We start from the raw sequence: 13,659 nt of genomic DNA on the forward strand, positions 1-13,659 counted from the left end.
TTTCTCCTGGATGTACCCTTGCAGTCAAAATCATGGCCTTTCACTTTCCTGACTGACTGTTCTTCAAGGGGGTAGTAATCGTTAAAACATACACCATGTTCCTAGTAATTGTGTGGTACGAGACACGTATTTTCCAAAGCTTTGACTGTATTGGGTCATTATTGATGCTAGAAAGGTATTCTTGCAGGTTTGTGTAAGTGTATGGATAGCAGTGAGCAAAGTAGCAGGTATCTTTATTGTGTGGAAATTGAAATGCCCATGTAAGAGAAATAATGGCACCCGTCTTGCCCCTGGTTGCTTCTATAATACTTCATTTGGTCTCCTATTCTCTGCCAGCCAATATTATGAGCGTTGGCCTCGTTTTCAGAATAAAACAGTGGGTGCATACCCCGATTATAAAGACTAGCAGGCTTGGTGAAATGGATAATAGTGAATCTGTAGACTATTCCTGCTTGGGTATTAGTGACTTGGAAGTAGTACCACTGGGTGTGTTTATTTGTGAACAGGTCAGGGCACACAGTCATCTGGTATTCATATTCTGCCCTAAGACACAAAAAAAGGAAGGGGAAAAAAAGCACATAAAAATGACATTCAAGTTTAAATTAAATAATAAAAGTAATAATAAATATACAAATGATAAACTACCTATTCACAGAAAGCTTTTTATTTGGGAAACAACATTTATTTAGGAAATGTCCAATAAGCAAGTAATTGCAAAAAATCAAAGTTTTGAAGCTTTCTCTTTTATTGGATGCAAAACTGCTTCTATGTGAATTCTAAAGTCTTTTTACTCCTTTGTATTCGAGAGAGCACATAAAAAAATGGGCATTTGACAAAAATTATATATGTCAACCCAGTTATGTTTCCTATAAAAGAAGTGACTAAAGAGTTCTTAAGTTTTTAAGAATTCAAGCCCAATGTTTCTTTTTTTATTTCAGACGTATATTTCTGTTTTATATAGATTCTAGCTCTAGGAATCTGAAATACCTATCACTAAGAAAGGTTAAAAACCTATATAAATTACTATGAGCATATGGATTATAAAACTGTAAACTCTGAGAGGACAGGAACTGTATTTCATAACTGTTTGCATCCCCCATACCTAATCACTGAAGATACTTAAAGGCAAAAATAATTTCATTAGTATATTACTTATATATCTAACAATTTTACCTGGTTAGTTGTGACGTTTTTTACCAAGTACTTCCTATTCTATCAGCATTATGCACTTATTGTGTGTGTATATGTGTTTGTGTGTGTAGTTATAAACAGTGAACTAGGAAATGAATGTTGTAAAACCTTCAGAGCCATTGAATCTAGGTGATGGGTATATGATAGTTAATGTAGAACTGTATTATGCTCTGTACTTAAGTGTATGTTTAAAATTTTTCATAAAAATTTAAAAAAAAAATATCCTTGGATTGCAGGCATGTTCCCAGGCACGTTTTACAGAACACTCATCTGAAGAACTACTCCATTAAGCAGTCTGAGAAGCGGTGTGTGTGTGTGTGTGTGACAATTCATACTGGCATACTGAAAATGTACATTACAGAAACCTGTTTAACTTTAATTCATAGTTCTCAAAATTGTTTGAATCCAGAACCTTCCATATCTACCCCCTTAAAATAATCTCTAAGTAGCATCTATACTTCAAGGAATTATAGTTCAGTAATGGATACTAAAACTAATGTATCTAATACAGGAAATAATAAATAGTTGATAGTCTACCTCCTCAAATAAAAATAATCAAAACCTACACTTTGACTACCGTCTGTAGATTACCACTCTCAAACCTTGCTTCAAACATCAAAGTATCATCACAGTTATTCACAGGCTGCTTCAAGGGTGTTCGGTTGCCCCCAACTTGGGAATACACAAAACAAGGCTCTTTGTAGGCTGATGAGAAACCATAAAGATATCAAGCCATAGCTAAAGTATATAGGCTATTCTGCATAGAGTTTGGAACTACAGTATAACTGAAGTGTCACTAAGGATTATAAATTTTAACATAATTTGACACTAGCATATAGGTTTATGTTGAAATAAGTAAGTCTGAGTATTTAGACTAGAAAAGCAATGCCTGAAACAAATTCATATATTTCTCACAGTAAAAATACTTACTCTACTTCTGGTTATAATGAAGTAATTGGTCCTGAAGTCATCTTTTCACTGCAAATAACTATAAAACTGGACAAAAAATATGAATTAACTGTTTTCATGCATTTGGACAACACAAATACCAGAACTACATATGGTTCTTGAAAGAAGGTAAATACATGAAATAAGCCCATGTTTAATTCTTGTTTTCTTCCTGGGGGTACTTTTTACCTCTTAGGAAGATGGCACTTAAGGATAGCATAACAGTCATGTTGAGCTGAGGAGGTGAGACTGTTGCCTGGGGCTGCTGAAATTGGTACCCTGGGTACCAGAGAGAAGAACGCTACGTAGAGGGAGGGCTTCAATAGTCTACATGGTGGTTCCCCGGTCCTTGGCTGAAGGCTTGGCTCTACAAGCATAGGATAAGACTAGGGAAGATAGGACAGAGTGCTACTGTGGGACTGAGATACCAGAGGATAAACATTCTAGGATATATTGAAATTCAACCTATCCATAATACAAGGACTTCACTGAGCACCTCAGGCGTTCAATCGTGACTCTAGAAAGGTTGTGTATTAGGCATAAGAACCACATTCAGGAGTAAGGGCCATGACCTAGGACTACGGACAAAATGAAAACACCTGCTTTTATAAAAAAATAAACCAATTCCAAAGGAAGCAAAATGATTTACCAGCAATTTAGCTGCCTACCAGAAAAAAATTCAGCATAATTTTTAAAAAGAACATAATACAAACTCCTACAACATATCTTTCACAATTTCCCACATATGATAAAAAAAAATTATGAAGCACACAGAGAAGAAGGAAATGTGATCCAATAAATATTTAACAGACCCAGAGATAACTCAGATGGTACGATTAACAGCGAAGGACTTTGAATATATGTTAAAATACTTAAAGGAAAAGATAGAGATAGTGAATAAACAGATCAAGTAATTCAAAAAAAGAAGAAATGTTAACTATAAAAAGAATGAAATGAAAATTCTAGAAATAAAAAGTACAATAATGGAAATGAAAGATTTACCAGATGGGCTTAAGAGAAACTGAATATTGCAAAGGAAAGACTCAGTGAACTTAAAAACAAATGAATACAATTATCCAAACCCAAGGCCAGAGGAGAAAAAAAGAACAAAGACCCAGTGACATGTGGGAGATAGCTAGAAATTTACCATATGGATTGGAGTTGGAATTCCAAAGGACAGAAGAGAAAGAATATTATGGAGAAAATATGTGAAGAAATAATGGCTGAAAATTTCTCAAATTTGGAAAAAAACAAAGAACACTATTAAATTATGGATCTAAGAGGTTCAGCAAACTCCAAGCCGGATAAATATAAAGATAACCAAATCTAGGCAGGTCACAGTCAAATTGCTGAAAATAGCCAAACAGAAAAAGACACATATAAGGAACAATGATATAAATTATGGCTGACTTTTTACTAAAGACAACAATGTCATGAGACAATGGAACAATATCTTTAAAGAAAGAAAAATATTTAAAAGAAAAAAACGTAAACCCAGAATTCTATATACTCAGTTGTTTGGGGACTTCCTTCTCCTACAGCTACAGGTTTGGAAACCACTCTGTTCTCTTACCCCTTCAGGCCTAGGAGAAATAATGGTTCTGCTCTATTGACAATTCTATGTTGCTTCAGCATCCCTTATTAGTCTCCCTTAATTCTGTCCACCCTTTTGTAAGTTATCCTTTCATTAAAGTTTCTTAAATTACTCTATGTAAGCTATCCACTTCCTGACAAGACCTTGACCGACTCACCTCAACTACTTTAATTTCATATTAGATCTCATTGATGTGTGAAAGTTATGAGGTACGTTAGCTGTGTAAATATTTGAAATCAAATATAAAAAATCAGAGGTGCTTTTCTCACCCCAGTTGCTTAAAAATGCATGAGTATATGATTTCTGTTATTGCTTACTGTATAAGAAGGAATTCCCGTGAATTTCTCTGTTTTGCCAGCTCTTTAAATAAAATACATTTGCTTCCTGGAAGTCATCTTTAATATATAGTCTAAGATATTAGGTTGGCCAAAAAGTTCATTCTGGTTTTTCCATAACATGTGATGGTGAAACTGTACAGGAGTCCCATACTTCCTTACATTGGTTCTTCAGGAGCAGCGCAGTTTAGAATATAGGTTGAGACTTCTATGTTTGATTATTAGCATACTCTATCATGAAGCAGAGATTCTGCATTACCAGAGCTCTCAAGGTGCAATTATTAATCCTGAGTGTTAAGAACACTGTCCTGAGATGTAATCTTAGATGTTATTTGCAATGTGGGATATTTTCCTCTTTTCAAGAATGCAGTCCCAAGAAATGCATCAAACTGGCATAATATGAAAACAAATCGCCTGAAAGACTGCATGAAAATGACCTATAGATGGAAAGGGAATGATAGCTGCAGAGCACTCCGCTGGATTTATCTTTGAAAACTGATGCAAAGCTTAATTCCATCGCAATAAGACTCTTCATTCTCATGGTCAACATGATGCTTTATCTTAAAGTAAGTATGCATAAGCTGCAATATGCACCTTCAAGAACATAATTAGCACTGTATCAACATTTGGATTAATATGTAACCAGACATGTTTGTGGAGTCAGGGACTTCCTGTTAATTTACAATTTCCACTATAAACAGCAGAACAAATATAACTAAGAGATTAGCCCAGGGACCAAGTTATTTTTTATAGCAACATGTCTCATATACCCGCCATCTTCAGCTAGGTAAACCACAGGATCCTCCTTGGAGCTTGGATAAAGGGGTTCTATCTCCAGGCCTGTTGGGATGTACATTCGCTCAGGATTAGAAGGGGTCCAATCTGGAGAAAAAGAGAAAACAGAGGGACCTTCAAGATGGCAGAGGAGTAAGACGTGGAGATCATCTTCCTCCCCACAAATAAATCTACACGTGGAACAACTACAGAACACCTACTGAACGCTGGCAGAAGACCTCAGACCTCCCAAAAGGCAAGAAACTCCCCATGTACCTGAGTAGGGCAAAAGAAAAAGAAAAAACAGAGACAAAAGGATAGGGACGGGACCTGCACCAGTGGGAGGGAGCTGTGAAGGAGGAAAGGTTTCCACACACTAGGAAGCCCCTTAACTGGCAGAGACTGGGGGTGGTGGTGGGGGAAGCTTCAGAGCCACGGAGGAAAGCACAGCAACAGGGCTGCAGAGGGCAAAGCAGAGAGGTTCCCGCACAGAGGATTGGTGCCAACCAGCACTCACCAGCCTGAGAGGCTTGTCTGTTCATCTGCCAGGGCGGGTGGGGGCTTGGAGCTGAGGCTCGGGCTTTGGAGGTTGGATCCTAGGGAGAGGACTGGGGTTGGCTGCATGAACACAGCCTGAAGGGGACTAGTGCACCACAGCTAGCCAGGAGGGAGTCTGGGAAAAGGTCTGGAGCTGCTGAAGAGGCAAGAGACTTTTTCTTGCCTCTTTGTTTCCTGGTGCGTGAGGAGAGGGGATTAAGAGTGCCGCTTAAAGGAGCTCCAGAGATGGGTGCGAGCCGGGGCTATCAGCACGGACCCCAGAGACAGGCATGGGACGCTAAGGCTGCTGCTGCAGCCACCAAGAAGCCTGTGTGCAAGCACAGGTCACTATCCATACCGCCTCTCCTGGGAGCCTGTGCAGCCGGCCACTGCCAGGGTCCCGTGATCCAGGGGCAACTTCCCCGAGAGAACACGTGGCGCACCTCAGCCTCTTAAAACATCATGCCGCCCTCTGCCGCCGCAGGCTCGCCCCGCATCTGCACCACTCTCTCCCCCTGGCATGACTGAGCCAGAGCCCCTGAAGCAGCTGCTCCTTTAACCCCGTCCTGTCTGAGCGAAGAACAGACGCCCTCTGGCGACCTACACGCACAGGCGGGGCCAAATCCACAGCTGAGCCCCAGGAGCTGTGCGAACAAAGAAGAGAAAGGGAAATCTCTCCCAGCAGCGGATAAAATCTCCACAATCAACTTGAGGTACCTGCGTCTGTGGAACACCTGAATAGACAACGAATCATCCCAAAATTGAGGCAGTGGACTTTGGGAGCAACTGTCGACTTGGGGTTTGCTTTCTGCATCTAATTTGTTTCTGGTTTTATGTTTATCTTAGTTTAATATTTAGAGCTTATTGTTGTTGGTAGATGTGTTTATTGATTTGGTTGCACTCTTCCTGTTTTTAAATTTATATTTTTTCCTTTTTTTCTTTTTGTGACTGTGTATTTGGATGCTTCTTTGTGTGATTTTGTCTGTATAGCTTTGCTTTTACCATTTGTCCTAGGGTTGTCTGATTTTTCTTGGTAGTTTTTAGCACTTGTTATCATTGGTGGATTTGTTTTTCGGTTTCCTTGCTCCCTTCTTTATTTTTATTACTTTTGTTTTTAATATTTATTTTTTATTTTAGTAACTTTATTTTGTTTTACTTACTTTCTTTTTTTTCCCCTCCCTTTCCTCCCTTTTCATCTGAGCCAAGTGACTGACAGGGTCTTGGTGCTCTGGCTGGGTGTCAGACCTGAGCTGAGTTCAGGATACTGGTCTACCAGAGACCTCCCTGCACCACATAATATGAAATGGTGAAAGCTCTCCCAGAGATCTGCATCTCAACACAAAGACCCTGCTCCACTCAACGACCAGCAAGCTACAGCGCTGGACACCCCATGCCAAACAACTAGCAAGACAGGAACACAATCCCACCCATTAGCAGAGAGGCTGCCTAAAATCATAGTAAGTTCACAGACACCCTAAAGCACACGACCAGATGTGGTCCTGCCCACCAGACAGGTAAGATCCAGCCTCATCCACCAGAATACAGGCACCAGTCCCCTCCACCATGAAACCTACACAACCCAACTGAACCAACCTTACCCACTGGGGTTAGAAACCAAAAACAACGGGAACTAGGAACCTGCAGCCTGCGAAAAGAAGACCCCAAACACAGTAAGTTAAGCAAAATGAGAAGACAGAGAAACACACAGCAGATGAAGGAGCAATGTAAAAACCCACCAGACCTAACAAATGAAGAGGAAATAGGCAGTCTACCTGAAAAAGAATTCAGAGTGATGATACTAAAGATGATCCAAAATCTTGGAAATAGATGGAGAAAATACAAGAAACGTTTAACAAGGAACTAAAAGAACTAAAGAGAAAACAAACAATGATGAACAACACAATAAATGATATTAAAAATTCTCTAGAAGGAATCAATAGCAGAATAACTGAGGCAGAAGAATGGATAAGTGACCTGGAAGATAAAACAGTGGATATAACTACTGCAGAGCAGAATAAAGAAAAAAGAATGAAAAGAATTGAGGACAGTCTCAGAGACCTCTGGGACAACATTAAACGCATGAACCTTCAAATTATAGGGAATCCCAGAAGAGAAAAGAAAAAAAAATGAACTAAGAAAATATTTGAAGAGATTATAGTTCAAAACTTCCCTTATGTGGGAAAGGAAATAATCAACTCCAGGAAGCACAGAGAGTCCCACAGAGGATAAATCCAAGGAGAAACATGCCAAAACACATATTAATCAAACTATCAAAAATTAAATACAAAGAAAAAATATTAAAAGCAGCAAGCCAAAAGCAACAAATAACATACAAGGGAATCCCCATAAGGTTAACAGCTGATCTTTCAACAGACTCTGTAAGCCAGAAGGGAGTGGCAGGACATATTTAAAGTGATGAAATGGAAAAATCTACAAACAAGAATACTCTACCCAGTAAGGATCTGATTCACATTTGATGGAGAAATTAAAACCTTTACAGAGGTCTTTCCTGGTGGCGCAGTGGATAAGAATCCACCTGCCAATGCAGGACACATGGGTTCAAGCCCTGGTCCAGGAAGATCCCACATGCCACGGAGCAACTAAGCCCATGCGCCACAACTATTGAGCCTGTGCTCTTGAGCCCGCGAGCCACAACTACGGAAGCCCACACACCTAGAGCCCGTACTCTGCAACAAGAGGAGCCACTGCAATGAGAAGCCCGTACACCACAACGAAGAGTAGCCCCGGCTCGCCACAACTAGAGATAGCCTGTGTACAGCAATGAAGACCCAACGCAGCCAAAAATAAAATTTAAAAAACCTTTACAGTAAAGCAAAAGCTCTTTAAGAGAATTCTGCACCACCAAATCAGCTCTACAACAAATGCTAAACGAACTTCTCTAAGCAGGAAACACAAGAGAAGGACAAGACCTACAAAAACAAACCCAAAACAAGTAAGAAAATGGTAATAGAAACATACATATCAATAATTACCTTAAATGTAAATGGAGTAAATGCTCCAACCAAAAGACACAGACGCTGAATAGATACAAAAACAAGACCCATATATATGCTGTCTACAAGAGACCCACTTCAGACCTAGGGACACATACAGACTGAAAGTGAGGGGATGGAAAAAGATATTCCATGCAAATGGAAATCAAAAGAAAGCTGGAGTAGCAATTCTCATATAAGACAAAATAGACATTAAAGACTATTACAAGAGACAAAGAAGGACACTACATAATGATCAAGGAATCAGTCCAAGAAGAAGATATAACAATTGTAAATATTTATGCACCAAACATAGGAGCACTTCAAGACATAAGGCAAATACTACCAGCCATAAAAGGGGAAATCGACAGTAACACATTCATAGTAGGGGACTTTAACACCCCACTTTCACCTATGGACAGAGCATCCAAAATGAAAATAAATAAGGAAACACAACTTTAAATGACATATTAAACAAGATGGACTTAAGTGGTATATATAGGACATTCCATCCCAAAACAACAGAATACAATTTCCTCTCAAGTGCTCATGGAACTTTCCCTAGGATAGATCATATCTTGGGTCACAAATCAAGTCTTGGTAAATTTAAGAATATTGAAATTGTATCAAGTATCTTTTCTGACCACAATGCTATGAGACTAGATATCAATTACAGGAAAAAATCTGTAAAAAATACAAACACATGGGGGCTAAACAATATACAACTAACCAAGAGATCACTGAAGAAATCAAAGAGGAAATCAAAAAATGCCTAGAAACAAATGACAAAACACGACAACCCAAAACCTATGGGATGCAGCAAAAGCAGTTCTAAGAGGGAAGTTTATACCAATACAATCCTACCTCAAGAAACAAGAAATATCTCAAATAAACAACCTAACCTTACACCTAAAGCAATCAGAGAAAGAAGAACAAAAAAACCCCGAAGTTAGCAGAAGGAAAGAAATCATAAAGATCAGACCAGAAATAAATGAAAAAGAAATGAAGGAAACGATAGCAAAGATCAATAAAACTAAAAGCTGGTTCTTTGAGCAAAGATAAACAAAATTGATAAACCATTAGCCAGACTCATCAAGAAAAAAAGGGAGAAGACTCAAATCAATAGAATTAGAAATGAAAAAGGAGAAGTAACAACTGACACTGTAGAAATACAAAGGATCATGAGACATTACTACAAGCAACTATATGCCAATAAAATGGACAACCTGGAAGAATTGGACAAATTCTTAGAAAAGCACAACCTTCCGACACTGAACCAGGAAGAAACAGAAAATATGAACAGACCAATCAGAAGCACTGAAATTGAAACTGTGATTTAAAATCTTCCAACAGGGCTTCCCTGGTGGCGCAGTGGTTGAGAGTCAGCCTGCCGATGCAGGGGACACGGGTTCGTGCCCTGGTCCGGGAAGATCCCACATGCCACAGAGCGGCTGGGCCTGTGAGCCATGGCCGCTGAGCCTGCACGTCTGGAGCCTGTGCTCCGCAACGGGAGAGGCCACAACAGTGAGAGCCCCGCGTACCACAAAAAAAAAAAAAGAAAAAAGGAAAAAACAATTTTCCAACAAACAAAAGCCCAGGACCAGATGGCTTCACAGGTGAATTCTATCAAACATTTAGAGAAGAGCTAACACCTATCCTTCTCAATCTCTCCCAAAATATAGCAGAGGGAGGAACACTCCCAAACTCATTCTACGAGGCCACCATCACCTTGATACCAAAACCAGACAAGGATGTCACAAAGAAAGAAAACTACAGGCCAATATCACTGATGAACATAGATGCAAAAATCCTCAACAAAATACTAGCAAACAGAATCCAACAGCACATTACAAGGATCATACACCATGATCTAGTGGGGTTTATCCCAGGAATGCAAGGATTCTTCAATATATGCAAATCAATCAATGTGATACACCATATTAACAAGTTGAAGGAGAAAAACCATATGATCATCTCAACAGATGCAGAGAAAGCTTTCGAGAAAATTCAACACCCATTTATGATAAAACCCTCCAGAAAGCAGGCATAGAGGGAACTTTCCCCAACATAATAAAGGCCATATATGACAAACCCACAGCCAACATCATCCTCAATGGTGAAAAACTGAAACCATTTCCACTAAGATCAGGAAGAAGACAAGGTTGCCCACTCTCACCACTATTATTCAACATAGTTTTGGAAGTTTTAGCCACAGCAATCAGAGAATAAAAAGAAATAAAGGAATCCAAATTGGAAAAGAAGAAGTAAAGCTGTCACTGTTTGCAGATGACATGATACTATACACAGAGAATCCTAAATATGCCTCCAGAAAACTAGTAGAGCTATCAATGAATTTGGTAAAGTAGCAGGATACAAAATTAATGCACAGAAATCTCTTGCATTCCTGTACACTAATGATGAAAAATCTGAGAGAGAAATTAAGGAAACAATCCCATTTACCATTGCAAGAAAAAGAGTAAAATACCTAGGAATAAACCTACCTAAGGAGACAAAAGATCTGTATGCAGAAAACTATAAGACACTGATGAAAGAAATTAAAGATGATACAGACAGATGGAGAGATATACCATGTTCTTGGATTGGAAGAATCAACATTGTGAAAATGACTATACTATCCAAAGCAATCTACAGATTCAGTGCAATCCCTATCAAACTACCAATGTCATTTTTCACAGAACTAGAACAAAAAATTTCGCTATTTGTATGGAAACACAAAAGACCCCGAATAGCCAAAGCAATCTTGAGAAAGAAAAACGGAGCTGGAGGAATCAGGCTTCCTGACTTCAGACTATACTACAAAGCTACAGTGATCAAGACACAGTATGGTACTGGCACAAAAACAGAAATATAGATCAATGGAACAGGATAGAAAGCCCAGAGATAAACCCACACACATATGGTCACCTTATCTTTGATAAAAGAGACAGGAGTATACGATGGAGAAAAGACAGCCTCCTCAATAAGTGGTGCTGGGAACACTGGACAGCTACATGTAAAAGAATGAAATTAGAACATTCCCTAACACCATATACAAAAATAAACTCATAATTAAAGAGCTAAATGTAAGGCCAGACACTATCAAACTCTTAGAGGAAAACACAGGCTGAACACTCTATGAAATAAATCACAGCAAGATCCTTTTTGACCCACCTCCTAGAGAAATGGAAATAAAATAAAAATAAACAAATGGGACGTAATGAAACTTAAAAGCTTTTGCACAGCAAAGGAAACCATAAACAAGACGTAAAGACAACCCTCAGAATGGGAGAAAATATTTGCAAATGAAGCAACTGACAAAGAATTAATTTCCAAAATATACAAGCAGGTCATGCAGCTCAATATCAAAAAAACAAACAACCCAATCTAAAAATGGGCAGTAGACCTAAATGGACATTTCTCCAAAGAAGATATACAGATTGCCAACAAACACATGAAAGGATGCTCCACATCACTAATCATCAGAGAAATGCAAATCAAAACTACAATGAGGTATCACCTCACATGGGTCAGAATGGCCATCATCAAAACAGCAACAAACAATAAATGCTGGGGAGGGTGTGGAGAAAAGGGAGCCCTCTTGCACTGTTGGTGGGAATGTAAATTGATACAGCCACTATGGAGAACAGTAAGGGAGGTTCCTTAAAAAACTAAAAATAGAACTACCCTACGACCCAGGCATCCCACTACTGGGCATATACCCTGAGAAAACTGTAATTCAAAAAGAGTCATGTACCACAATGTTCATGGCACCACTATTTACAATAGCCAGGACATGGAAGCAACCTAAGTGTCCATCAACAGATGAATGGATAAAGAAGATGTGGTATATATATACAATGGAACATTACTCAGCCATAAAAAGAAACGAAATTGAGTTATTTGTAGTGAGGTAGATGGACCTAGAGACTGTCATACAGAGTGAAGTCAGAAAGAAAAAAACAAATACCATATGCTAACACATATATATGGAATATTAAAAAAAAGTGGTTCTGAAGAACTGAGGGCAGGACAGGAATAAAGATGCAGATGTAGAGAATGGACTTGAGGACACAGGGAGGGTGAAGGGTATGCTGGGACGAAGTGAGAGAGTGGCATGGATATATATACACTACCAAATGTAAAATAGCTAGTGCGAAGCAGCCACATAGCACAGGGAGATCAGCTTGGTGCTTTGTGTCCACCTAGAGGGGTGGGATAGGAAGGCTGGGAGGGAGATGCAAGAGGGAGGGAAAATGGGGATATATTTATATGTATAGCTGATTCACCTTGTTATACAGCAGAAACTAACACACCATTGTAAAGCAATTATACTCCAATAAAGATGTTAAAAAATAAAACAAGGAAAGAAAAAGAGAAAACATTAATTGAATATGACTTCAAAAGAAAAGAGGAAAATTTTACTGTATATTTTCAAATTATTCATTGGTAGATCTAGGCTCAAATTTAGTGTTTTATGCAAAGCTGGATTTTACCACGGGTTCATTGAAGGTAACAATGAGCATGGTCACACTTTAACAAAACCCATAACATTTCATTTGCACCTTGGTTCTAAGTTATTATATAGTTCATGATTATTTTGTGTCATCATAGATTTTATACTAAAGTTTCATTTCTCCTGGGTGCTTGATGCCTTTCTAACCTACCTCTGGGAATCCTGCTCCACGTTTTATTCTCCCTTTCCCTGCATCTTCAGCTTCTTGCTTGATAATGGTTGTCCCCTAAGCTTATACACATGGTTCAAGTTTCTTTTGTCTCTCCATAGGGAAAGCTATCCTTGGAGCCCCACCTTTTTCCTTATCTATACCAGCTTTCGTACTCTTCGTTATTTTTTTTTGCGGTACGTTGGCCTCTCACTGTTGTGGCCTCTCCCGTTGTGGAGCACAGGCTCTGGACGTACAGGCTCAGCAGGCATGGCTCACGGGCCCAGCCGCTCCGCGGCATGTGGGATCTTCCCGGACCGGGGCACAAACCCATGTTCCCTGCATCGGCAGGCGGACCCTCAACCACTGCGCCACCAGGGAAGCCCTCTTCGTTATTTTTAGGACCAAATTTTTTACCATGATCTATCTGATTGGAAAAAAACGACTTTATGGCCCAACTACCCTCATTTTTCCCACTTTTTAGTAGACAAGAATTGGTGATGACTCATTCTCCTACTTCTATTATTGGCTGTTATGTGTCAGACTATGCTTGGCTCTGGGAATAAATATGCTCCAATAGAGGAAGCCAGCCTCTATGATCCCAAATATATTCACTGAAACAATAA

At 39.2% G+C, this 13,659-nt stretch overlaps 1 protein-coding gene across 1 annotated transcript in view; it reads right to left on the bottom strand.

The window, feature by feature from the left end:
• Window positions 1–13,659, bottom strand: part of AGBL3 (AGBL carboxypeptidase 3) — a 94,576-nt gene that overhangs the window by 45,205 nt on the left and 35,712 nt on the right. The window contains 4 exon segments of the mRNA XM_089917382.1: window positions 1–266; window positions 268–543; window positions 1,758–1,896; window positions 4,843–4,950. Of these exon segments, the coding sequence (XP_089773508.1) occupies window positions 1–266; window positions 268–543; window positions 1,758–1,896; window positions 4,843–4,950 (789 nt within the window).

This window comes from Delphinapterus leucas, chromosome 9 (assembly GCF_059928025.1).
Source record: "Delphinapterus leucas isolate spDelLeu-1000000601 "Yukka" chromosome 9, BTC_Dleu_Yukka2, whole genome shotgun sequence".
Taxonomy (NCBI): domain Eukaryota; kingdom Metazoa; phylum Chordata; class Mammalia; order Artiodactyla; family Monodontidae; genus Delphinapterus; species Delphinapterus leucas.